The sequence below is a fragment of the Boleophthalmus pectinirostris genome, unplaced genomic scaffold (assembly GCF_026225935.1).
Source record: "Boleophthalmus pectinirostris isolate CB_2022bp ecotype Guang Dong unplaced genomic scaffold, ASM2622593v1 HiC_scaffold_13, whole genome shotgun sequence".
Classification (NCBI taxonomy): Eukaryota; Metazoa; Chordata; class Actinopteri; order Gobiiformes; family Gobiidae; genus Boleophthalmus; species Boleophthalmus pectinirostris.
In genome coordinates this window covers 13,809,094-13,833,284 of record NW_026571036.1, presented here as the reverse complement: position 1 = coordinate 13,833,284, position 24,191 = coordinate 13,809,094, and the positions used below count along the sequence as shown (strand labels likewise).

At 40.2% G+C, this 24,191-nt stretch overlaps 1 protein-coding gene across 1 annotated transcript; it reads left to right on the top strand.

Moving 5' to 3' along the window:
• Positions 1 to 1,091: 1,091 nt before the first annotated feature.
• Positions 1,092 to 22,511, top strand: meis2b (Meis homeobox 2b). The gene is made up of 13 exons (XM_020917078.2): positions 1,092 to 1,392; positions 2,606 to 2,838; positions 3,026 to 3,167; positions 3,585 to 3,635; positions 3,726 to 3,776; positions 3,858 to 4,004; positions 6,863 to 6,977; positions 12,949 to 13,088; positions 16,489 to 16,565; positions 16,854 to 16,912; positions 17,992 to 18,081; positions 18,184 to 18,282; positions 21,070 to 22,511. Exons 1-12 carry the CDS (start codon positions 1,381 to 1,383, stop codon positions 18,240 to 18,242), a joined length of 1,176 nt encoding a protein of 391 aa, XP_020772737.1. The 5' UTR covers positions 1,092 to 1,380; the 3' UTR covers positions 18,243 to 18,282; positions 21,070 to 22,511.
• Positions 22,512 to 24,191: the final 1,680 nt, after the last annotated feature.

The window sequence follows — 24,191 nt, the reverse complement described above, 5'->3', positions numbered from 1 at the left end:
GAAGTTACAATGTTGAAATGGCACTTATGAACAAATTATTCTTTAAATTCAATGAAACCTTGTGAAGTTTGAGAAAGAGAAGCAGTGAATAAATAAACATATTACAGCCGGGATGTCCATTTATCAGATATGTTTTCTCTGTTAATCAGAGTGGATTTGAGACTCAGCACACTGTCACATGTGATTGAGCTGCTGTAGCTCTATACATCACAACAGCACTGACCTGTGGTGGCCTCACTGATGCAGGGTTTAATCCTGGCTTTGCACCATGAAGATGTTTTTACTGGAAAAAACACTTCTAACAGTAGTACCACTGGAGCAGTGGAAGTCACACTGGCAAATGTGAAGGATCTGCACTTTTCTGCCCCTATCAGGGCTGTCCATCAAAACACCAGTTTGACATGTTCATTCATCTGAGACAATGTTACAGCATTAGATTTAGTCTTTGCCTTTGCTGCTGATAAGGGCATTTATTTTTAGAGACCAGAGGATGGATCTTCAGTTCGCCCCAACTGAACTGTACAAAATGATTTGATAAAGGATTATCATCAAGCTTTATTTTTATACATATACATGTCAGAGTCATCACCGACGGTCCAACAAGAAGAGAGTTGAGAAATGCGCGGGTACAGGTCGGTCCTTGGCACGATCCAAAGTGAAACTGTGACAAGCTCGTGTCAAAACACGCTTTAATCTGAAGGAACAGGACAACGCTTTCTTCAAAATAAGAGCGCCACCAGAACGCTCTCACTGGGAACAGAGTGTTGGAGTTCATATTATTTCTACTCGAGCTCGGGGTAAGTGCAAACTGCGAGTGTGGGATGTTGAAAATGTGTTGCGACACCTTTTATATGTGTTTACCTGTAAAGGAGATTTTTTTTCTACAAGTGGGACTGCCTCGTTTTGAGAACAGCGCAGAGCATTACACTCTTGGGGCTTTTATTTTAGACGCAGAGCGGAAGTCGCCTGCTGTGGGATCTCATGCTGTTCACGCGCACGGTCACGAGCCTTGTGAGCGGTGCAGAGAGAGAGAGACAGACGGCTATAAGCTCTTCCAGAGCAGAGACGCCCCCACAGCGTGTGGACTCTTGCAGTGGACGCAGAGAGGATCTGAGCTGATCTTGTCCTGACGCGCTCCCGGGGCCCAGGTGATGATTCGGACTGCGCTGATACCAGACCTGCTCCACTGACCGGCTCCATTACTCTGAGAAACTCCTCTCCTTGCCCAGCTGGTGCAAAGCGTTGGGCACATGGTGACGCACGGGCCAGAGAGGGATTTGTCTTGAAAGAAACGCGCTCAACGCGCTTTTAAGGACCCTTATTAGTTTGTTTTCGGATTACAATAAGTGGAGTACCTCTGTCCCGGACCGCGCAAATAGGATGGCGCAAAGGGTAGGTGCTTAATGCAAATGGGTTATGCCGTGCCAAAAGGGGATGTGCGTCTTTCTTAAATGTTTAGCCCATTGGAGCTCAGGTCGGCTGCACTGTTTCATAAAGCCTCACGCTTTATAAAGAAGCGACCTGGGCTCATTTACCAACTACACACTATGAGCCTCTGCAAACTTGAAATTTATTAGGCAATATTTTTCTTGTCAGAGCTACTAAACAAATGTGGACTTATATTTGTATTGTTAAATTGTTTACTTTCTACTTTACGCATTAAGTTACACTTAAGTTACCTATAACAATCACTTTATCCATGAATTATCAACAAAAGAGAAAAATAATTATGCTTGAAAGTTTTAGTTTTGTGCTTTTTGCTAACACAAAAAGGCACAGAATAAGGCAGTGCGGCGCTATGTAACGAGGTTTACTGTTAATCCTGATATAATTATTTTGAATAGCACAATACTTTAGTAGGCCGAGAAATTCTGTCAGATATGACAAACGAACAAAAGGCCTAAAATCAATTCATTGTTGACAGCTCCTGGCCTTCTGCTGTAAGCGCGCACACGCTCTAAAATGTGTAGACATCTGTTTTATTTTGTGTGTAATTAAAGAAAACGTAATAATAAAAATGAATCATTAAAAATAAATAGTGGGTTGTTGCGACTGTCTTCAAAAATGCAGTGGTGTGCTGAGAATTGTGGCTTGAAATGACAAGTACGTATGATAAACTACAATTAAACGCAGAGACCAGTGGCCTTCTTTTAGGGAAAAAGAACACAGTAACTGCAGGACTGAATTCCTCTACATAATAAGAAATGGTCTACATTATCTGCATTGCCCTTCTGAATTATCCAAAATAAAGATTAAAAAAGTGAAGCTTTTGCAGCGGTCTGTTTTTTCCAGTCTGTGTTTAGAAATTTAAAAAGCTAATTAAATAGGCTACAATTATGTTAAATTAAAAAGAGGAAAAAGTGTCAACATTCAAAGCGATTTCCATTATTTAGAAATATTGTTTTGGGGCTTGGCTTCAACACATCCATCTGTGTCTTAATTAACCCTGTAAAATGTAAAACTGTAAAATGTAACCAAAATGTCCCTGTGTGTAAAAGTGGATAAAATTCTAGATTATGTTCTATAAATAATGTTTTAATTAATACTCACTAAAGGACAGTTTATTGTTGGTTGATCTCCTGTATCGATCCGTGCATTCCTTCAGTACGACGAACTGGCACATTACGGGGGAGCCATGGACGGTGTCGGCGTGCCCACGTCGATGTACGGAGACCCTCACGCGCCCCGGCCGCTTCCCCAGGTGCACCACTTGAACCACGGGCCCCCTCCTCACCCCACGCAGCACTATGGAGCTCACGCACCGCACAACATCCTGCCCGGGAGCATGGGCAGCGCCGTGAGCGACGCACTCAAGAGGGACAAGGACCACATTTACGGGTACGCGCACAAAAAGGCAACGTGACCAACTTTTTACGAGTCTAGTCTGATTATCCAAATTAAAGAACCTACCTTGAGTATAGTTTTGTGTCTGTTAATTAGGGTAACCTTTTGAGAGACTGCAGCGATTTGTTTTAAAAGTTACTCCTGTGAAATTGAGAACAAAATGTGTGTCTTGTATCTACAGACACCCTTTATTTCCGCTGTTGGCGCTGGTTTTTGAGAAGTGCGAGCTGGCCACGTGCACACCGCGTGAACCTGGCGTGGCGGGGGGTGACGTTTGCTCCTCGGACTCTTTCAACGAGGACATCGCGGTGTTCGCCAAACAGGTGAGGAGGACCAAAGCGCGCGCATTCAGCCCGTGGCGCGCAACTCTGCTACTGCCAACCCAACCAAATGAGCTGAGCAAAAGGCCTGTAGCTCCATGTAGCTCCATATTTCTGATCGGAGTGGACAACATCAGCCAAAAACGACTCCTTTAAATAATTGCTGGGATCCGTTGTAAAATTGTTTGGGGTAGACTTTGTATGCTTTTAAATGATTTCATGCCGTCAAAAGGGGGAAAAAAACACGCTTGGATTACTCACGTTCTAAAGTAAGCAATTATTTCTAATCAAAAGGCCTGTAGGCTAGTCTGCTTATTAGAAAGGAGCTGCATCTTAACAAGCAAAACTATTTTTAGATGGCTAAAAGGAACTGTTGCATAAATAATAAATGGATATCAAATGGAAATTGTCTTCTTTCAGATTCGTGCAGAAAAGCCTCTGTTTTCATCAAACCCAGAGCTGGATAATCTGGTAAGAATATTACAATAAATGAAAAGAAGTTTAGATTTTTTTTGTTTTTGTCTTGAAACATAATTGTAATTTTGCTTTGCTTGCTCACAGATGATCCAAGCCATCCAGGTGCTACGCTTCCACCTGCTGGAGCTGGAGAAGGTGCCGCATACACAGCCTACGCATTCTTTGAGTAAATATGAATGGGCGATAAAGTACTGAGGTGTTCCCTGGTGTGTTCAGGTTCACGAGCTGTGTGATAACTTCTGCCACCGCTACATCAGCTGCCTCAAAGGGAAGATGCCCATCGACCTGGTCATCGAGGACCGGGACATGTGCAAGTCCGACTTCGATGAGTTGTCAGGGTCCTCCACCAACCTGGCCGACCACGTGAGTCCCTTCCCTTCTCACAGCTGCATGCAGGTGGCTCTGCTGTCTCTGAGTATAACCAGGCTGGGTGTCTTTAAAACTCTATTGATCCACGAGGGAAATTATTTGGATACAGTAGCTTGCACATCATAATACCTATAATAACAAAGAGATAAATATATAAATGGTAATAATACATTTAAAATACATAGCAAAAATAGAATCTGGTGTAAAAACAAAATTAAGTCATTGCCCAGTTGGCCTGAGCAGTGTTAACAGTGTTGGGAGGAATACTTGGAAACTGAATTACCTGCATTAAAACGTATTCAGTATTGCATCACATGGCACAATCAGAGTACTCTATTCTAAATATTTATATTATATTGTAAAAAAAAAAATGCAGCTAGGATTAAAACGTCTTTCTGTTTCTTTCACCACAATGCAACAAACAAAATCTAATCAAGTTAAGATGACTTGAATTAAGAAACTTTTATCATGATTTGAGTAAATTCCGCTTGATAAGTACAATTATCTGTCTTTTTGTACTTAAAATATGAAAATACATCTTGCTGCACTTAAAATAAGAAAAACAACAACTCTTTGCACTTAAAATAATAAAAACACTTTTTCTTTTGGTAGATAATCTCACTTGTCTAGTTGAATCTACTCAAATTAAGTAAAATGTTCTTAATTTAAGTCATTTTAACTTATGCAGATATTGTTTTTTTCCAGTGCATTTCTAATTTATCACTAACCAGAAAAGGAAGAATGCACAAGAGCTGTGTTTTCTGTTTTTTCTCATTAACACCATGCAGTTTTAGGCCTAAATTATATGTGTAGTCACTATAGTGGAATACAGTTTCTCAAAATTAGTATTCTGCTGTCTGTAGTACATGTATTTTTTATTACATTTGTAGTACATGTATTTAGTTAATTAGCAGTTCATGACGTTGACCCATAGACCATATACCCATTAGACCCAGTGTTAAAGTGTGGCACGGTAAACGGGAGCAGACTATATGCGAATGTATTGATGGTGTTGATTCCAAGCGTGCTGCTGCAGCTGTTTGTGCTCTGGCCTCTTTGTTTGGCTGCGTCCTGCTGGGCTCTTTACACACACGCTTCCTATTTTTGGCTTTTACAAAGAAATGCATACAAGCGCACTAAGCTGAGCATGTTTGAGCTCATCTGAATACAGTAACGCTTTCTTATGAGCAGCTGACATGGACTGACCACAGCAGCATTTAAGACATGCAAGATGGCTTTATTTTGTGTAATATAGTTTGGGATTAATTAGGTCGCGTGACTGAATAGAGGGAAGAAATCTGCCAGACAGTAAGTTTTGTTAGACAGTAAGATTTGTTTTCATGTACATTGGACACAATTTCATATTCTTATCAATTGCTGAAGAAACTGAAGACAACTTTATTCCACTGATTCTTTAACTCTGAAGCATCATAATCCCAGCAAACCATATATCTGTGCAAACTTAACTTTGCCTTAAATAAGACATAGGTTGCAAAAATTAAAAAACGCAATGACACGCATTATACTTCAGTTAAAAAATCTATTTAAATACAGGTAACAGGCAAAGAAAAGATACATACTATCCAATAAATATTCAACTCAAAATGAAATAATTCCCCTCTCATTTATTGTAATTATACTGAATGGCCAATATTTACTTTTGCTATAGAAACATTAGTGTAATTACAAAGTTACACAAATCTTCCCTCAGTCCTATAGAAACTTAAACCAAAGTGGTAAGATTAAGAAGTACACAGTAGCAGTACATTGTAAGAGTTTACAGTGTGTAACGGGCAACATGCGGATTGTGTCCTGCAGTGCTTAGAGCAGTGTGTTGTTAATTGGGTGTCAACAGATGGGGGCCCTTCATTAGCTTGATAAACATGGAAACACATGGCGGCCCTTTGAGTGGGTGCGCGTATATGTGTGTGTGTGTGTGTGTGTGTGCGTGTGTGTGTGAGCAGTGTAATGACTAAGAAGGGCCCATTCACTCAGGCTTTGTGCACGCGGCTTGTTGTCATCTGCTGAGCTCTTCACTGACGGCCATCCGGTGAACAGCTGACACCGAGCACCTCAAGAGGCTGTGTACTCAGAGCTCAGCCAGGCTCAGGGGCCAGGCCCTCGCACTATAAGTACAGGCTCCGCTCAGGGGCCACAGAGCAGAGCGGACTACTCACACAGGCAGGACAGAAAGGAGCTCTCTGTGGACTTCTAACATAATACCAGCTACATCATGGTAATGTCCGAAGAGACCAAGGCTTTTTAAAGATTGTTATCTGTGTTTGACCCATCCTGTCAATCTGGGACAGGCGACCCATGTCTAGATCTTGAGCTAATCTTGGGTAGGACTACCTCAGCTGAAGGATTTTACGTATGGTGTATGTTTTGGGTTGATGGAGAAACACATCAACCTTAACCCAAACATAGACTTATAGGTGCTTTATTTGGTGTGCACTTTAGTTTCATTGCACATGTTCTTTAAAATAGATTTTGTAATTAGTTTGTGGATACTTCATGGGCAAGATAGTGCTGTAAAACATTTGTTGGTGGTAATATTGAAATTTTCAGTCTTCCAAGATGGTCTTGCATGCAGATGTCATGTTTTGTACTACAACACCAAAGGGAATTCTTAGTTTGTGAATGCTATTAACTTTATTTCTGATGTCAGATTTGATCATTTTGACCAATTTCCTCCCTTATATATAATCTGTATTTTTAATGTTATGACACAGTATTTATTTTATTTTATTTTATTTTATTTGCTGTTTTCGCTGACAACAGCCTAAGTAGCCCTTTGTGATGTTCTGTCTTCTGTCTTGTCTCCCGGTGTGTGACCCCTCCTGACCCCTCAGAACCCCGCCTCCTGGAGAGACCTGGACGACGCCCACTCCACTCCTTCGGTGGGGACCCCGGGGCCCTCGAGTGGGGGCCACGTGTCACAGAGCGGGGACAACACCAGTGACCTGGGTAAGAAAGTCTTCTCCATATCAAAGCCTGACTCTGGGCTGACCTCTCAGAGCTGCGGGGGGCCCATCTAATCTCATCACACAGATTGGGATAAACACTTTCCTGCATGGTGATAAGCAAAGGCCCGCCTACAAACCACTGCTATTTGTCTTAATGAGGTCCATTATGGGGAAGGTGGAGATGTCATCAGAAGTTACCTCTAAGATGAGTCAGATTGTTTAAGTGGTCTTGACTTTTTTTTTGCAGTTTTTGGCTTGGCTTTTGTGGGTCTTTTGGGTTTCCCATTATTGAATATTTAGACCTAGTTTATAATTGTTTTAATTTTCAGTACAGTTCTAAATTGGTGACTTTACAACAACAAAAAAAGACACTGGGTACATTTAAATAAAAATCAGATAACCAGATTAATCAGATAACCAATTATTATATCTGATTTGTGGTGTGTGTTTACATGCCCAAAGGAAATATGATCACAAAAACACCAGGTTGACATGCATCAGTTAATTAATAGAGTTTTAGAGTAAGTGTTGTGTTCAGAAGACAAAGTACAATTCATTTTTCAATCCTGAACATTTTTCATTCTTGCCTTTGTCGCATTAGTTTACCCTTTTTGCATAATTTGCCAGATCAATGCCTACACAAGTGTGAACAGTCATAAAGAAATCAGATTACTCACATCAGATCTAACTGTTTACAGGACATTTCAGTAATCTGATAACTCCAGAAATCAGATAATGGGAATTTGTTTTGTATGGAAACACTATGATGAGTTTAAATTTGACCCTCAGAGCAGACCGATGTTAAATTCAATAATTTCCGTAGATTATTGTTCCAAAATGTCTTGTTCAACTATACCATCACTTTAACATCAGTGCAAGCTAAGGCCTTGTGTGTTGTGTCCGAGCTGCTGGAGTTTCCGATGTGCTAATTGGAGCCTATCACAGTTTTATGGCTTGTTTTTGTTTTCGTGCCCCGTGGCTGCAGTAAAAATAGAAGAGGCTTTAAAGTTACTTTCCCCGGTGCCCATCAGGCTTCAGTGAACAGCACAACAATGAGAGGATGCTCCCACAGACAAGAACTGCAGATTTTTCCAACATCCGTTTTTAGCAGCGGGCAATTAATCGATTCAATTAATTCATCATATTTACATTTAAAGTGATATGTTTGGAAGAAAATCGATTTTGTTTCCCCCACTTTCTTCCACTGAGAACTGCAAGAAAGTGCTCACTGTAGTCACAGGGAGTTTTAGAAGTGATGTGACTTCTTTGAAATTAGTGACGTCAAATTAAATGTTGTGAACTGAAAATCATGTCTTTTGCTCCACATCAGCTACATGTTTAATGCAGCCACAACACTGTTATAGTGAGCTTGTTTAATCTCATTCATAAAATTTAAATTGATCATTTAATTTTTAGTCAAAAATTGGCAGCATTGCCCATTTTATGACTCATTTCTGTAACTGGCCTCTTAAATGGAGATAATTCAACTTGTTTCTTTGGTGTTTGATCAGATAGAAGCTTGAATAACTTGTGTTCAGCAGCCCTTCCCTCTGGCCTTTTGACCTGCTGTAGAATGTGTGTGGATGGGGGTGTGCAGTGCCCCCCATAGAGATAGAGAAGATAGAGAACAATGGCCTCCCCACTCCCAAGGCAGCGAGAGACTCATGTGCAACTATAGGTATTTTGGTGACCAGAGTTAAACCAAGGAAATAGATATTGACTGTGTGGCAAAGTGAAAATACATTTGTGTTGTGCGTTAGAATTTGTGCTGCTTATTGATGTTAAAAGCCTGTGATAAACAGAATATAGTGCTTGTCTATGGGTTGAGTCCAAGAGGAAGTGCCGACAGTGAGTAGTTGTGAACTCGGCCCCTGGTCTAATGACGCTGTTCCGTTATGGCCCCTGTGTGATGTTCTCTGGCCCCTGGGTGATGCCCTTGGTCAGTGGATCATGTTCGGTGGCCCTTTGTGCTTCAAGGCCCCTGGGTGATATTCTTTGGCTGGTGTGTGTAGTGCACTGGCCCCTCTGTGATGTTCTGTGGCCCCTGTGTGTAGTGCTCTGGCCCCTCTGTGATGCACTGTGCCCTCTGTGTGATGTGCTGTAGGGCCCTTTGATAGTGCGCTCCCCCAGAGTGGGAGTGTGGATGGCAGCTAAGGGCCCGATATCCCTGGAATGCTGGAATGGGGTTCTGGAAATGTCCATCACAAAGACCACAGCAGGACAAAGGAACCAAAAGATCCTGCGGGGGACCTCAGGACACTGCTGTGAGGAGGAGTGAGGACAGGAAGTCTGTGTGAACCAAAGCCTACTCATGCATAGATATTTCAGATATTACAAATGCACCACATGTATATACTGTAGAAAAAAACGGTATACATTTGGGCAGTGGTTGGTTTGAACAGTAGTGTCAGGTAGTATCATTATTATAAACTTTGCACAACAGGCCGACAGTATTACACCTGCTCAAGCACCTAGCACACAGTCCTCCTGCTTCATTATGTTAATGTAGAGGTAGATTTGGACCAAAAGTCATTTAACTGTGACCACAGCTCAGAGCTGCTGCTCCTTAGACTTTCCCAGTGTGAGCAGAGTAATGATGGGGTGGGGGCCACACCGTGACAGTGCTAATGGATGAGGGGCCCCTGAGAAGGTTAGGCAGACCACACTGGCTCTGCATCACTGATGAGGGACTGTGGGTAATCAGTTCAGCTAGCTGCTAATGGACATGTTAACATGACCAACAAACCACCGAGAAAACCAACAGACGATCAGAGATGATCACTGCGGCTGGCACAGTGTGTCCCATAGGCCTGGTGTAAAAGACCACCATCACAAGTATCATTCTACTTATTACACCGATTATATCACAGCACAACTCCACAGTCAGAACGGTCAGGATGAGGCTCAGGACTTAAACCACTCGCATGCCCATTCACTGCCACTGATAATATTGTAATAATTTAAGTGTTGAGCATGTCCTAAGCTTTTGTCAATCATGTGTATCCATAAATATTAACATGTATACAACTCCTTAAACATAGAAACCATACAGAAATAGAAAAAAAATCATGTTTACATATTTCTAATGGTTGTGAGTGTTATAAGTGACTAGATAAATATTGACATAGCCCCTTGCACACATGTATACCCATGCATGTCTGTGGGACAAAGGCTGAGTGCTTAAGAGCCTGCTTTAGAGGAAGCCTTCCTCATGTCTTCAGGAGCTGTTTTTCTCTGAGCTTCTCAGAGTAGCCTCGGGCCAATCCTGCAGTAGTGTTCCCTCTGGTGCTCCCCCCTCCCCAACCCTCCACCCCCCGCCAACACTGGCACGAGGGGGGCTGAGCGCGCTGCGTCACACAGCACACAGACAGCCGCACTGCCCGCCAACAGTCACAAAGCATTAGTGTAGAGAACGTGTGCCCCGCGGCCGCTTTCAGCAGCCACGCACTCAGGGCCTGTGTCTATATGTGTGTGTGTGTGTGTGTGTGTGTGTGTGTGTGTATGTGTGTGTTGGAGGGGTAGCCGACAATTAGTCAGATATGCTTCTGTTTTATATTTTATATGAATGCTTTCATATTTTCCCCGTATGTCCACATATTAATAATACTGCTTTTGACATTACAACATGGTACAGGTGAAAGAGCCGGTCAAACTTGTGCCTCTGTCAGCTGAACCATGCTCCTCCTTTATACCTGAGTACACACAGTGTTAGTTTAAGACAGAGGGCAGAGCCTGTCCCACCAGCCCCGGACACACCCGCCTGGACTCCCATGCACCCTCAGCTCTGGCCCTAGAGCATGCCCTTGTATTGTCCATGTTCATTAACTGAAATATTTATGCATGAATATGGCTCATATAGGCACGTTTGATTGATGCATCTCCAAAAACAAAAAGACATGCTAGGCCAGTCTTAAGAAAAGTAGGGTTGCTGCCCCCGGGGGAGGAGTCTCTCAGATGCATTATTCACATGCCCTCCAGGCAGGCTTTCAAGGCTCCTCTGCCCCGAGGGCCAGAAAAATAACCACCACTGTTAAAAGTAAATCATCTCGGCTGATACACAATTAATGCGTCCGAGGAGTGCCCTGCGTTGGAGGCTGTTAGCTGGCAGCGGCGGAAGTCTCAGCTTAAAGGCGGCCTCCTGCCCGGACCAGCCCGCTCCCCGCCGAAATCAAACACTGCTCTGCTAATGGGAGCAGCTCCAGCCCAAAGATAAGAGCAGAAAGAGGAGCACAGCACAGGGGAACACATGGAGCTTTCATCAGTGACCCACCCCCAAACAACCACCAAACCCTGCTCCACTTTGAGACAACAGCAAAAGACACTAAATATACTATTCAAATATACCTGGATCTCATTTTTAGTTATTTAAACTGTCCACCCTGTGACTGAGTGTCCTTAAAAAGATTATATTTTTAAAATTTCTAAGCAAGTTTCAATTGGTGTGTGTTTACATCTTGGCTTTATAATACCATAATGAAAGGGATGAAGTCATTAAGATTATTAATTATTAGGTTATTAGTCATTAAGATTTACTTATTATTGCAATCAGTAAATCAGAAAGATCGGAGAAAACTAAATGCCCTGTATCTTTGTAGAAATAAAGTCTGTTACTTCTGTAGTTTACACCTGCATAGTTTTGCAATTTTAGTCTTCTCCATTTTTACAAGACAAGACATAATTCATTTATATTTATCAATATCAGTTAGAAAAATCTAAATGACACTTTTCCCCAGTCATCCATAGAAGTAGGCTGTTGTGTTGTGTTCTAGTGGCCTGACAGAAAGCGATGCTAACAGGTGCATGCTTCGTTCCCTGGCCTTTCCTTTTGCTCCGTCTCTGATTAGCTCCTTGTCCACAGAGCATTAGTGGTGTTTCAGAAGTGGGCCACATATAGCGCGGGGCCAGTGCGGTTGGAACATCATTATTTTATGTAAGGCTCTGACTCGCCTCTCATTAGCCCACGTCAAACTGGAGGCGTACATTGGATTAATAGCAGTGTTTTTATTGCGCTGGCACTCCACAGCCTCCTGTTCATTAACCAGTGTCCACAGAGTCACGTCGAGGTGAGAGCCACACTATCTGGGTTTGTTCTTTCGGGGCACATCAGGAGCGACAGAGTTGTGATTTGAGCCACACACGGCGCACAGCAAATACAAGGATACAGGGGAGCAAGTTAGCTGAAGAATCTTTTGAGTTAGTTTGATTAGTTTACAGTTATTTACTTGACACATTATTTACTTGATTAGGGATGTGACGATATCTAAATCTCTTGATACAATATTTCCACGATATGCATCTCACGGTACAATATTTATTGCGATATTTCCTGAACTGTGAATATGCAACTTTTCGGTCATAGTCCAAACAATTAAGAGTGCTTATCAACAGTTATTTAATCATGTAGACTGGGCTGAAACAAAGGATTATGGTCTATGCAGTTCCATTGTTTTGGTATTGCTGCTACTATGAATTCAAGCGTACTTATATCGTGATGGCCCATGATATTATTGTTAGGGTGATCAGATGTCCCCATTTACACGGGACAGTCCCAGTTTTGAGCCCTGTGTCCCCTGTCCCAGCAGATTTTTCCAAAACCATTGATTTGTTCCAGTTTTATACAAGAAATGTCCCAGGTGTACCTATTTTTGACCAATTTGATCCCTGCTGATGGTAAAGAGAAGCATACAGTGTCATTTGTTTAGGGAAAATACAGAAAAGGATGCTTAAAAATGACCAAAAAAAGAAAATGTGACTATACTGACTCACATGTTAGTCATGAATGGGTCGAGTGCAACAATTCTTCTTAATCACACACAAGTTTCACGTTTTTATTATTATCAACCACTAGAAAACGGGGGGTATAATTATTGTGAAACTTTTGACAATATGATATCACAATATTTCAATTATTGTTACATCCTTACGCATAATTAAATCAGTATTATTCAAGAAATTCTACCTTTTTTGTACAGGGGATGGTCTGGACAACAGCCTGGCGTCACCTGGAACAGGAGATGAAGACGACCAGGACAAGAAGCGACAGAAGAAACGAGGCATCTTCCCCAAAGTGGCCACCAACATCATGAGGGCCTGGCTCTTCCAGCACCTAACGGTAAGACCCCTACCTCCAGCATGAGACCAAACAACAGGGCATGGAAGGACAGGCCAAGTTTAGAGCTTCTACAACTAATCAGACTATCAATTATCAAAAAGTGTTATTGTAATTTTTACTAAATGTTTAATGTCACGATACGAAAGCTTATAACTCAAATTTGATGTGGCAATGATGAATAAAAATCCACACATTTTGCACGCGTATATTTAGTTTATAACGGAGTGTATTTTTAAACCCACAATAATAGTAGTTTCCTGTGGTCTTACACTAGTTTTGATATAGTCAGACTATTCCATTGTAAAACTATCCAGGAAAGGTCCATCTTCATCCTTTTATGTATTCTTTTTTAGTGTCAAAACTTGATCAAATTAATGTCTTGATACTAGTGTCAGTATTGATTGTTAATGTGGGTATCCTGTTTTTAAACGTGCAATGTGCTGAGTGAAGCATTGGTATGATAAGAAAAATTGTGTCCATTCACAGTTGGTCTTTCAGTAGTGATCTAAAGAGCTTTTTGTTCTATGTGAGTAAATTCTTTTGAAAATGATCAGAAGAGTAGAAAATGAGCGTTGTGATGTTGCCGCGTTCTCCATTAGCTGTCACTTGCGCTGAATCAAACCTCTAACCACAAAATACAGTCAAAGGCGAGGATTCCTCAACTGTTTTCACACAAACACACGTAAAATGGGGTCCTAAAGTGATTGTAATTGGTATTTTCTCAAAGACCTTTAGCAGACCTCTTCACCCCTCCTGCTCCCCCCTCAGCTGTCCTAACTCTGTGTTTTGTTAACACAGCTTTGAATCGGGCTAATCCTTTCCTTTTACAATCGGCACCTTTAGATTCTTGTCATAAAGGCGGATCATTGAATTATCCCCTCTGCGTTCCCCGGCTCTTTCAGCTCTCGTTACTGAAACACAAGTGGCGTTGCCGGCAGGATGCGTTTGTGAAAAGTGTGCGAGCGCGTTTTGGCCCTGAAAGCCCCCTTTGCGGCTAACAGGAGATCACGTATTCATCGGGACTAGAGGAGGGGATAGCAGTTTGTTTGTCACTGTGGTATTAAGTTGGAAGGCTTTTGTCATTTGGTCTAAAGAGGTTCAGAGGATGTGCGTGTGAAGGTGCAGCTGTACAGGCTTGTGAGAACCATTAGCCAGTTAGAGGTTTAAGAGTTTGTTAACCTTTACAACAACTATCAGCAGTCGATCTAGTTAACATTTGGAAAGCGTTATAACATTACAAAGTTTAGACATTGTGGAAATGGCACTGATCTGATTATAGAGCCTGATTAACCATTGCAAACTACAACATTGTGCACTATAATAAGACATGGGCAGTTGAGATAGCAGCTGTAACAACCTGTCAGAATGATCATAATAGAATTTTATGTAATTTACAACAAGTTTAGTAATTGATTCTTGTTACTTGGACTTATCACAATTTCTAAAACATGCCATGTGCCGAGAGTTAAGTTTTAGTTTTAACACATAGCAATAAGTCCAAAAAGAATGCATACAGTATTTTTTTTTTAATCTCTGTGCATTAGGATTTATAATAAGACTAGAATTAGAAAAGCAGTTAAAGTTTGCTTGAATATATTTTCTAATGTCATTTTGAGGTTCAAGAACAGCAAAGGGCAAAAAACATGAATGAAAAAAAAAGTCAGAAAGAGAGAGAGATTTATTTATTACCAGGTCTTTTTGCAGTCTTTTTTTTTTTAAATTATACATTACAGGTAATAGGCTTGTATCTCTTCAAAACAATAATTTGAATGGTATGTGAATATTTCCTCTTCTCTTTTGTAGTTTTGATGAGGATCCTTGAGTGTTGTGTTATGCTTTATCAAGAAGGCACCATAGTTCAGTCAAACTTTGTAAGAGATCTCAAACAGTCACACAAATGTTTGAATATCATGATAAATATTAGTGGTGTAACAATAACCAAAATATCGTCAAAAGTCGTGGGCCACAATATATCGAATCACAAGTTTATTTGCTTAAATTCATGCAGTAATGGCTAAAAAACAGAGGGAACTACATCAACCATGATCCTTTTCTCCATTTTGGTGCAAACTACATGAAGAAATAGCAGTTAGTAGTTCTTGGTTCTTTGAATTAAGTCTCGTCAATGTATTTTAAGAGGAAAAAGTAGCATATTCACAGTTTTTTTAGCCTCCACAAAATATCGCAATAAATATTGTAATGTGAGATGTATATCGTGAAAATATTGTATCGTGAGATTTGAATATAATTATGTCCCTAATAAATATATTTTGTATTTTTCACAGTCCAAGTTCAGATGCGTAGGACAAGTTGAGACGTGTCTTATATTAGGGCTGGCACAGTTACCTTTTTTAGCGTATTTCTAAACGTTCTCGGGCCCCGATCAGTGCAATGGCGACACATGTGTGAGAGCAGTTTAAATGAAGTGCTTGGAAGCTCATCCATCACAGCGGTCCATACCACATTCTGCTGCTGTGACAGGGGGAGAATAGAACCACGGCCCTGGACCCTGCTCTCTGTCTACAGGTCATCTCTGTCTGCCATCTGCCACCACACACACATACACACACACAGAGAGGGGAGGGGCCCCGCACTGCCCTCACCGCGGCCCCCAACAATAGAAGCCATTGTCCTTCTTTGTACCCCACCAGATAATTTGTCAAGCAATGTCAAATAATGTCAAATACTGTCACAATGCCACGCGCTTTTGGCCCCTGAGAGTGAGGGGCCAATCCGTGGTCATCTTCTGTGTGTGGAGAGTCCGCACTGGCCCCAGAGCGGAGCAGGGGCCATTTTGGGAAACATTTCAACAACAATAGTTTGGACAAAAATGCATTGTTCTATTCCATCAAAGTTTTTCTTGGTTGCGTCTTAAGTTGTTGGAGAAGTTCAGTTTCCTGACAAAACTACAGAGAGATTTTTGGTTATAAGTATCTATTACATCTATTATTTTACAATGATGTAACAAAGCGAAAGTATCAAAATAATTTATTTTCTGAAAGTAGCTATTCTGGTGAAAGGTGAGGTTTTTTTCGGTCTTAAAAATGTGAAAAACAGATCTAGTAGGTAGTTATTTTAAATGGTTTGTAGTGGTCCAAAGTTATTCCTCTCCTTATGTATTCTGAGCGTCGTAATTCTTCCCCACAATAAGTTTATAAGCGTTTTTCACAGAGCAGTTTTGGAGATATAAACAACTAGTACACTAACACATACTTCCTAATCATCTGACACAAAATGCTTGCTGATTAGTTTTGACCTCAAGAGTCGCCTATACAATATATCTGTACTCAGGCAGGACAAATCTTGCTCATATACTTGGGAAAAATTGGGTAGAATTCCTTTTAATGTGTCTGCAAATGTCTTAACCTGGACTTTTGTTCTCTTTTTTGTTCCTCTCCAGCACCCATACCCCTCCGAGGAACAGAAGAAGCAGCTTGCACAAGACACAGGACTCACCATTCTACAAGTCAATAACTGGTATGCTCCCAAGGATATTATTTATGACAACATCCATCAACCGTCTGCTATTGATTTCTATGTTTTGTGCAATACATAATCATTCTGTGATAATTGAAAATGACATAGATCCCGTGTATTCATCAGACCAAAGATATTGACAAACCCCTTTACCTTTATCACTGCCTGAGGCCAGATCATTGATGTGACTCTAGACACTTGGAATAGTTGACATAGGAGTTTGAGTAATTGCTAATCTTTATACTTTTGTCCCTTTTGATAGAATATAATTTTTTTTGTCTTCCGCAGGTTCATCAATGCCAGGAGAAGAATAGTGCAGCCGATGATTGACCAGTCCAACAGAGCAGGTATGGATATAAACAAAAGGGATGAAACTAGATTTAAATCTGAAAGAATTGTAGAATTGGTATTTTTCATCTAAAATTACCCTCACATCTTTAGTGCAATAATTAGCATCATATATAATTTAGAAAAGTAATTTATTCATGTTAACTGCACTGAAATGGGAGAGCAAAGGATCTTGGTCTATGTCGTTTCTTGGGCTTCATGATTAGACGTGTTGTGCGATACATGGCTCACAATACAATATTAGAAACCAATTTTACATTACAAGCGATAATTGATAGCCTAATTCATCAGCCAGTTTTACTTCATGGAAACCGTCTGACATCGCAGCATTAGAATTTCGTTCGCTTGACGGTAGGCGGGTACTTTTTTTTTATTTAACCAATCGCTGCTATTTGGTATCAAACTGGCATATTAAGCTTTTCCCAAATCCCATAAGAAGAAGGGCAATAATGTCTTTCCACTTGATAAAATTCACCAAATATTCTCATTGTTCCTACTTTAAATCCTCGATCTTGGGAATCATTGCCAACACAGAATGTATGACTCTTTGCTGATTGGCTGGTGTCCGGACTCGCACTTCAGGGGTTTTGGTAAACCATTTAGTGTATTCTGATTCCTGACCTAGTCGCTGGAGAGAAATTAAATTGAGCGGAGGCACTAGGTGGCACCAGCCTGACTAGATAACTGATATAGTGAACATGATTTTTGCGATAAATTACCATTTTAAGTTACATTTTTAAAACAGTATTTCTTTGTTATACCATTGCGTGCACAAACTTAATATGAAACACATTTTGATCATCAAAACAGTGAATATATCAAGTGTATTGCATTAACAAGTTTCTTTTCTCTAAACAAGCAAAAGAATTCTAGTGCTATCACAAAATAATTTTGTAAAATATACAAAAAAATACTCAAGGTAATATCTTGAGTTTTAAATTTTGCAGAAGAATCCACAAGGTTATTTTGAGAATTTTTATATGAGATTTTTCGATACCATGGTTATTGTTAAATTCCTAATACATACACTTATCATGTTTTATTGTCTACTTATTTATAATTTCCTTCTCCCTCACAGTGAGCCAGGGCACAGCGTACAGCCCCGACGGACAGCCAATGGGCGGCTTCGTCCTGGACGGTCAGCAGCACATGGGCCTGCGACACGGAGGTAAGCTCTAAGGATACTTTTAAAGTCACTGTTATAATGTTTAGCCTTTATTATGGGTGCTGTGTGGAGATGAGCCCCTAACCCTCTGTGCCACCTACGCAGGGCCTATGGGTGGCATGGGGATGAACATGGGCATGGACGGACAGTGGCACTACATGTAGAGCTGTGAGGCTGAGGCACGCCTGACAACAGGGTAACAATGTAAGTATACACACACTAAATAAAAAAAATATTAAAGCTCTGTGGACAAAAACAGGCAAAATGGGCACTTTAACGCAGCCTCTTAGCGAATTAAAACAAATCAGCGATGAACTGTTTTTATAGATGTGAGTAGTTACTGAAAAAATATGGTAATTATTGTCTAAAAGTAAATTCAAAGTACATAGAATGGGCTATATGTGTGTGTGTGTAAGATAATCCTACTAAAATTTGGGGTAGGATAAAATAAGCCAAAATGCCATAAAATGTAAGATTGAATTTTAATCGGATAGGGTACATTGCTTTACAGCACTGACAGTTTAGTGGCTTTCTGGTGCGGTTGTATAAAAACATATGAGCCTAGTCACTAATATAAATGGGTTTATAAAAGTTTATTCACTCTCCTTTACTAGAGACTGTGAAATTTCCAATTATAATATATAATTTGAAAACAGCCAGTGCAAATGTTTATCAGACATGTAGAGTCGTGTAAAATGTAGTAGCACTTGCAGTGAAATGCCTGTGGTGGACAATAACTGAGAATATGTTCCTCAGTAAATTATTATGGTGCAATATTAGTTTTATGGCGCAGTATAAAACAGTAACATAATTCATATGGGTAATTGTAACTCATAAGTCTAAAGTCTCTAGTGGGGCTCATTTATCATAATCAAATGAGAAATTACATGAGAATGCAGATGGTCACAATTAAGTTATTAAGTATTTGTTCTTTGCAGTGTACAAAACTACACACCATTGTATTTTAGAGATATTCTAGGATGGATAATTTATTAGTGTAGCAGTTTTTTTTATCTTCTCTTAAACGTTAATGCCATAGAATTTGTTTAAAGTGGCCACTGTGAACAGAATCTCGATTTCAAATATCGCCATCTTAATCTCAGTCGCGCTATTTGAAAGAAAAAAAATACAATAACATATTTTTCCCCAAACTCTGTAATCTGGATTGAAACCGATTTACAAAAACATTCTGTTAATATTCCCCAAAGTCTTCTGAGCCTCAGCACATCCATCTTATTCCCCCTCTCCCCCAAGTCTGATTAAGAACCAGGGTACACCCCCACCCACCTCCCAACGTCTATTAGCCAGGGCCCGAGCTGACACTTCTCAAATCAAGATGTATGCGATGCCGTGGGCGCACCAGCACACCAATAGTATTTAACAGGCACTCTCACTGCTCAATGAGGCACAGCGTAATGACACTTACCTTGATTAATAGAGCTCTTTATATGGAAATAGGAGCTGCTTCATTTTTTTTACCAGAGACAATTTTCACCATTACACCGTCCCCGTGTTTTCTCATTATCCCAGCAGCTTTGTTAACAGCGTGCAAGCCAGACAGACATCACGCTCTCAACCTGACCAAATCATTTCGCACTGAATGACCATTGACTACTTATAGTAATGGCTCCGATGACTCTGGTGTTTTAGGGTGTGTTAATTTGATTCACAAGCATATGCTGACTGCGGCGGTAAATTTACCCCCACGCAGGAAAAGGAGTAAATGAGGATTTCACATGCACAATGAAGCCCGCACCATAACATTTGGACATTGTAGAATACTTGAGTGAGCAGTGCACACAGTCCATCGAGGTTAGTCTATGGAACATATGGCATATATTGCAGCTTTAGGAATTGAATAGTTTTCCCTCAATTTTATTGTTATTTGATCATGATTTCAAAAAATGTTAATTCATTTGTGAGTTATGAAAAGTAGGAGAAATACTATATTTATTTTTGCATGTATATAACTTGTAATTAAAAGGATGACAATAGATGAAAAAGTATGTAATTAGATCCTTGTATACACAAATTCTGCTAATGAAACTACTGCATATCGTATCAGGTTTTTGAAGTTGTAGTGTGTTGTTTTTGTTTTGTTTTTTGTTTTCTGTTTTTCTGTTTTGTTTTCTACCTTTATATATTCATGGAGAATTGTTTTGTGGGAGCATGGATGAAGAATCTTACTCAGGCTGGCGCCACCTAGTGCCTCCGCTTAATTTCATTTCTCTCCAGTGACTTGGTCAGAAATCAAAATACAACAGATGGTTTGCAAAAACCCCGGAAGTGCGAGTTCGGGCACCAGCCAATCAGCGAAGAGCCATATATTCAATGTTGTCAGTGCTTCCCGAGATCGAGGATTTAAAGAGAATGTTTGGTGAATTTCATCAAAGGGAAATACCTTACTGTCCTTCTTCCTATGGGATGTGGGAAAAGCTTAATATACCAGTTAGTCCCATTAGCGGTGCATTACATATGTCATGACCAAATAGCAGCGATTGGTTAAACGATAAAAAGTACCTGTCTACCGTCGAGCGAACGAAATCTAAGGCTGTGAAGGTCAGACAGTTTGTACGAAGTGAAACGAAGTAAAACCGGCTGATGAATTAGGCTAGAAGAATCTTGTGGGCTGAGCATTGTGCAGAATCGTACTGTGATGGTTTGAATAGGGAGAAATCGCAGGATTACTCAAAACATGCATGAAATGAATGACATCTGAAACCTCTTCAGGCATGTTTTTGATGAGAGAACAACATTATAACATGATAGAAAACTCCAAAAAAATCTATTTTGCATAATACACCCTCTTTAAGACCAACCACTAGAAACTACTTTGGCACCTGATAATCATTAGATTTTGATTTATGTTTCCAAAATCTTTAATAATATCTCTCTCTCTCCCTCCGTCTCTTCTTCAGTCTTTCTTTCTCTCCTTTCCTGACTCAAAATACTCAAAACAATCTTCTAACCAATCTAATTTGTGTTTTCCAGGTCTCCATGTTTGGCTCAGGGACCTTCCATTTTCCAGCAGTGGAGCTCCTCTCACCAGACCACACCCTCCTCTACTCTGACCCTGCCCATTTTATGTGACTCCACCCTCCCCGTACCTCGTCTGGACCAGATCCTACACACAGACTTTTACCGGATCTGTCCCGAGCCTGAACTAAACTGACTTGGTGCTGGGGAGAAGCTTTAACTTATTTATTTATTTGTCGAGACTGTGGATGGAATTCACAGTACGAAAAGACTGGGAGCTGTTGGAACATTTTTGTCCTGATCACGACTCTCCTCACTGAGCTCCTCTCACCAGTGTCTGCATGGGGGTCACACAGCACAAGAGAAGACACTCCAGAACAACTTTCTTCAGCCATTTTGACATTTTCACAAAGAGAAAATAATCCGCCATATATATGTACTTCCTGTTTTTATACAACACATTTTATAAAGTCCCATTGTGTTATTGAAATCACTATAGAGACCTTTGTCCTGTCTCTCAATGTTGCTGTGTCTGAAAATCTTTGGATCTGAAATCGAGCTACAAGCTAATGTTTTGTGTTTGAAAACGCATCTTTATTTTGTCTTGGATTTCCTGTCCCCCTCGCATCTCCTGGACCAATTTTCAGCATTTTATTGGTACTATTTGGGGCACTCTAAAAGGACAATTGGAAAACCACTAATGGCACCAAGACGTGGGATCTCATAAGCTTTCTTGACATATCTGGAGAAGATACAGAAGAACGAACATAAGAGACTGCCAACATTTTTCACAATACATCTCCTGCAACCCAAAAAGTACTAGTGCCCTGGGGTCCAATAGTAAAACTTGACAACATTTTCAACCACTGCACCTCATATGGAGAAGGCACATTGTGTTACTCTGGACACCGCAAATGCACTGACTCCTATGAACCTGCTGATGTTTGAGCTGGAACCATGCTTGTTTGTTTATTTGTTTGTTTTGTGTCTAATCCAGTCTTTTGTTTCCTGCACACTGAATAATAATGTTTCATACACTAAATGTATTTTCAAATGGAACTTGTATTCCAGGTGTGATTTTTAAGCACTGTGAACATTCAAAGGTCTGATCGGTATCTATTGTAATATGTTTTGGCCTTACAACTGCATTCACTGTCATTGATTTACTTTTTTCTTTTTTTACAGAAAGAAATTGATCATATACTCTGGTCTGTTATTGCAGAATGTTAGTTTTTTGATTCTTTGCTTTGCCCTTTTTCTTGCTATATTTTTTGGTCATATTAAACTTTCTTTTTCAATGACAAGGACATTCCACATTTTTAACTGAGTAATTTCACAATATCTTTAATGAATTAATATTTTGGATGAATATTCTTTGGTGAGATTAAAAAAGTGTTATTTTTAATATTACCAAAATGTGTATTCAAGATTTTAATTATTATAATTTAGACTACATTTGTCACAGGGGGCAAGGTCGTTTTTCATTGTATTTGTCAGGTGTCAAGTATCATTTTAAATATACCAAAACATTCATTTTTCAAGTCATTTTTTCCCTTTTTTACATAAAATATATTCCCTACTCTAGTGTCTATAACGTGCCCATTTTTTATTGTTGTGCGTAATTTGTGTGGGGAAACGCTAATATTCCGTGTGCAGGAATGATTCCACGTTTACAGACTGGTTTTGTTGTACAGTGTTTCTGAAGTGTATGTGAATAGTTTTGTAGTTCACCGACACTGCACTGAAATAAAGACTTTACATCTTATGCTGTGTCTGTGCGTGATGCGCTTAATGCAATGATGGAGATTTACCGTTTTAAGAGTTTTACGCAAGGAGCTGACACAACAAAAATATGTGGGCCTATTTATTCAGTGTTACAAAAATATAAATAGCAACTAAATAACACAGAGGAGTATAGAAGTGGCCTAGAAGAGACGAGAAATAATTAAAAGCAAAACTCATCCATCACTGTCATCCACAGCGAGAAGGGGAACGGCGCGCAAAAACCCTACAGTCTCAGTCAATATTTACTATGGAAAAATAAGAAAATAATAAAACTAAATATTTGAAGCCTGGAGGTTTTATAAATTCTGAAATATAAATTCATATTTTGAAGCGCTCATATTAGGCCCGTCTGTGAGACTACAGACTAGAATTTTCTAATTTGCCTCTTAGATAAATGTAATTTTAGCAAAATTCGTTTCTTCTGTAATTTCCTCGTGCGTTATTTAGGAAATTATTCCTCTGTGGTTTGCCGCTGCTGTATTCCGGCCTACATGTTTTTGCCTGTGACTGCAGTGCGCTCTGAGTGAGCAGAGGACACACTGCGGCTGCGCTCAGGCCCGATCCAAGGCACGCGCCACAAACGCGTTCTGAAGGCTGCCGGAAACGCGCGCACAGCATCGATGAAATATGGGTCATTGCTCCTTCAGCGCGAACACGCTCCATGCACCCTATGCGCCACTTCTTTTATAATATGAAGGCGTTTCTGTAAGATATCGGCGACATATAAAAGATCACCTTTTATATTTAGCTGAATTGAATTGATCTCAGGTTACTATTGTGTTGAGCAGTGCGCAATGGAGCTAATCTTTATTTGTTACACATTTATTACGCCCTACAACATGGAAGAAACAGCACTACAAGACACATCAGAAGTCTTAAATTACATTCAAACACAATAGCCTGTGTAGTCATCAGCAAATCCATTTGATAGACTAAATGTAGACGACAAAAATGGCCACAGAAATTATTGATAGCCTAATAATCCCAGTGAGAATGTGAAAAACAAATAGTGTAATTGTTTTCCCGTGGCGCTCGTGGCCGTGCGTGCTGCAATCACTGGATCCCGGGTCAGTGAAGGGGGCAGTGGGGTGCGCTCTAACGCTCATCATCTCCATCATGTCATTGTCAGAGCTGACCTCACAAATGCCCGTCTCCAAACACGAGTATTTCCCTGACCACCTCAGACCACTCTGGACTCACGCAGGCTGGTGTTAGTTTCATAGCTGTTTCCCTCCTGTTTTAAATGTGACGATATTATGGGGACGTAGCTAGAATTCATTTTTCTTCCCTGTAATTTATTTGTGAACTCTCATATTCATAAACCAATAGACACATGTAGAATTTTAAGACAA

Coding starts and splice junctions, on each gene's coding strand:
- meis2b (XM_020917078.2), top strand. Junction 3,168..3,584: donor TCGCGGTGTTCGCCAAACAG/GTGAGGAGGACC, acceptor GTCTTCTTTCAG/ATTCGTGCAGAAAAGCCTCT. Junction 3,636..3,725: donor ACCCAGAGCTGGATAATCTG/GTAAGAATATTA, acceptor GCTTGCTCACAG/ATGATCCAAGCCATCCAGGT.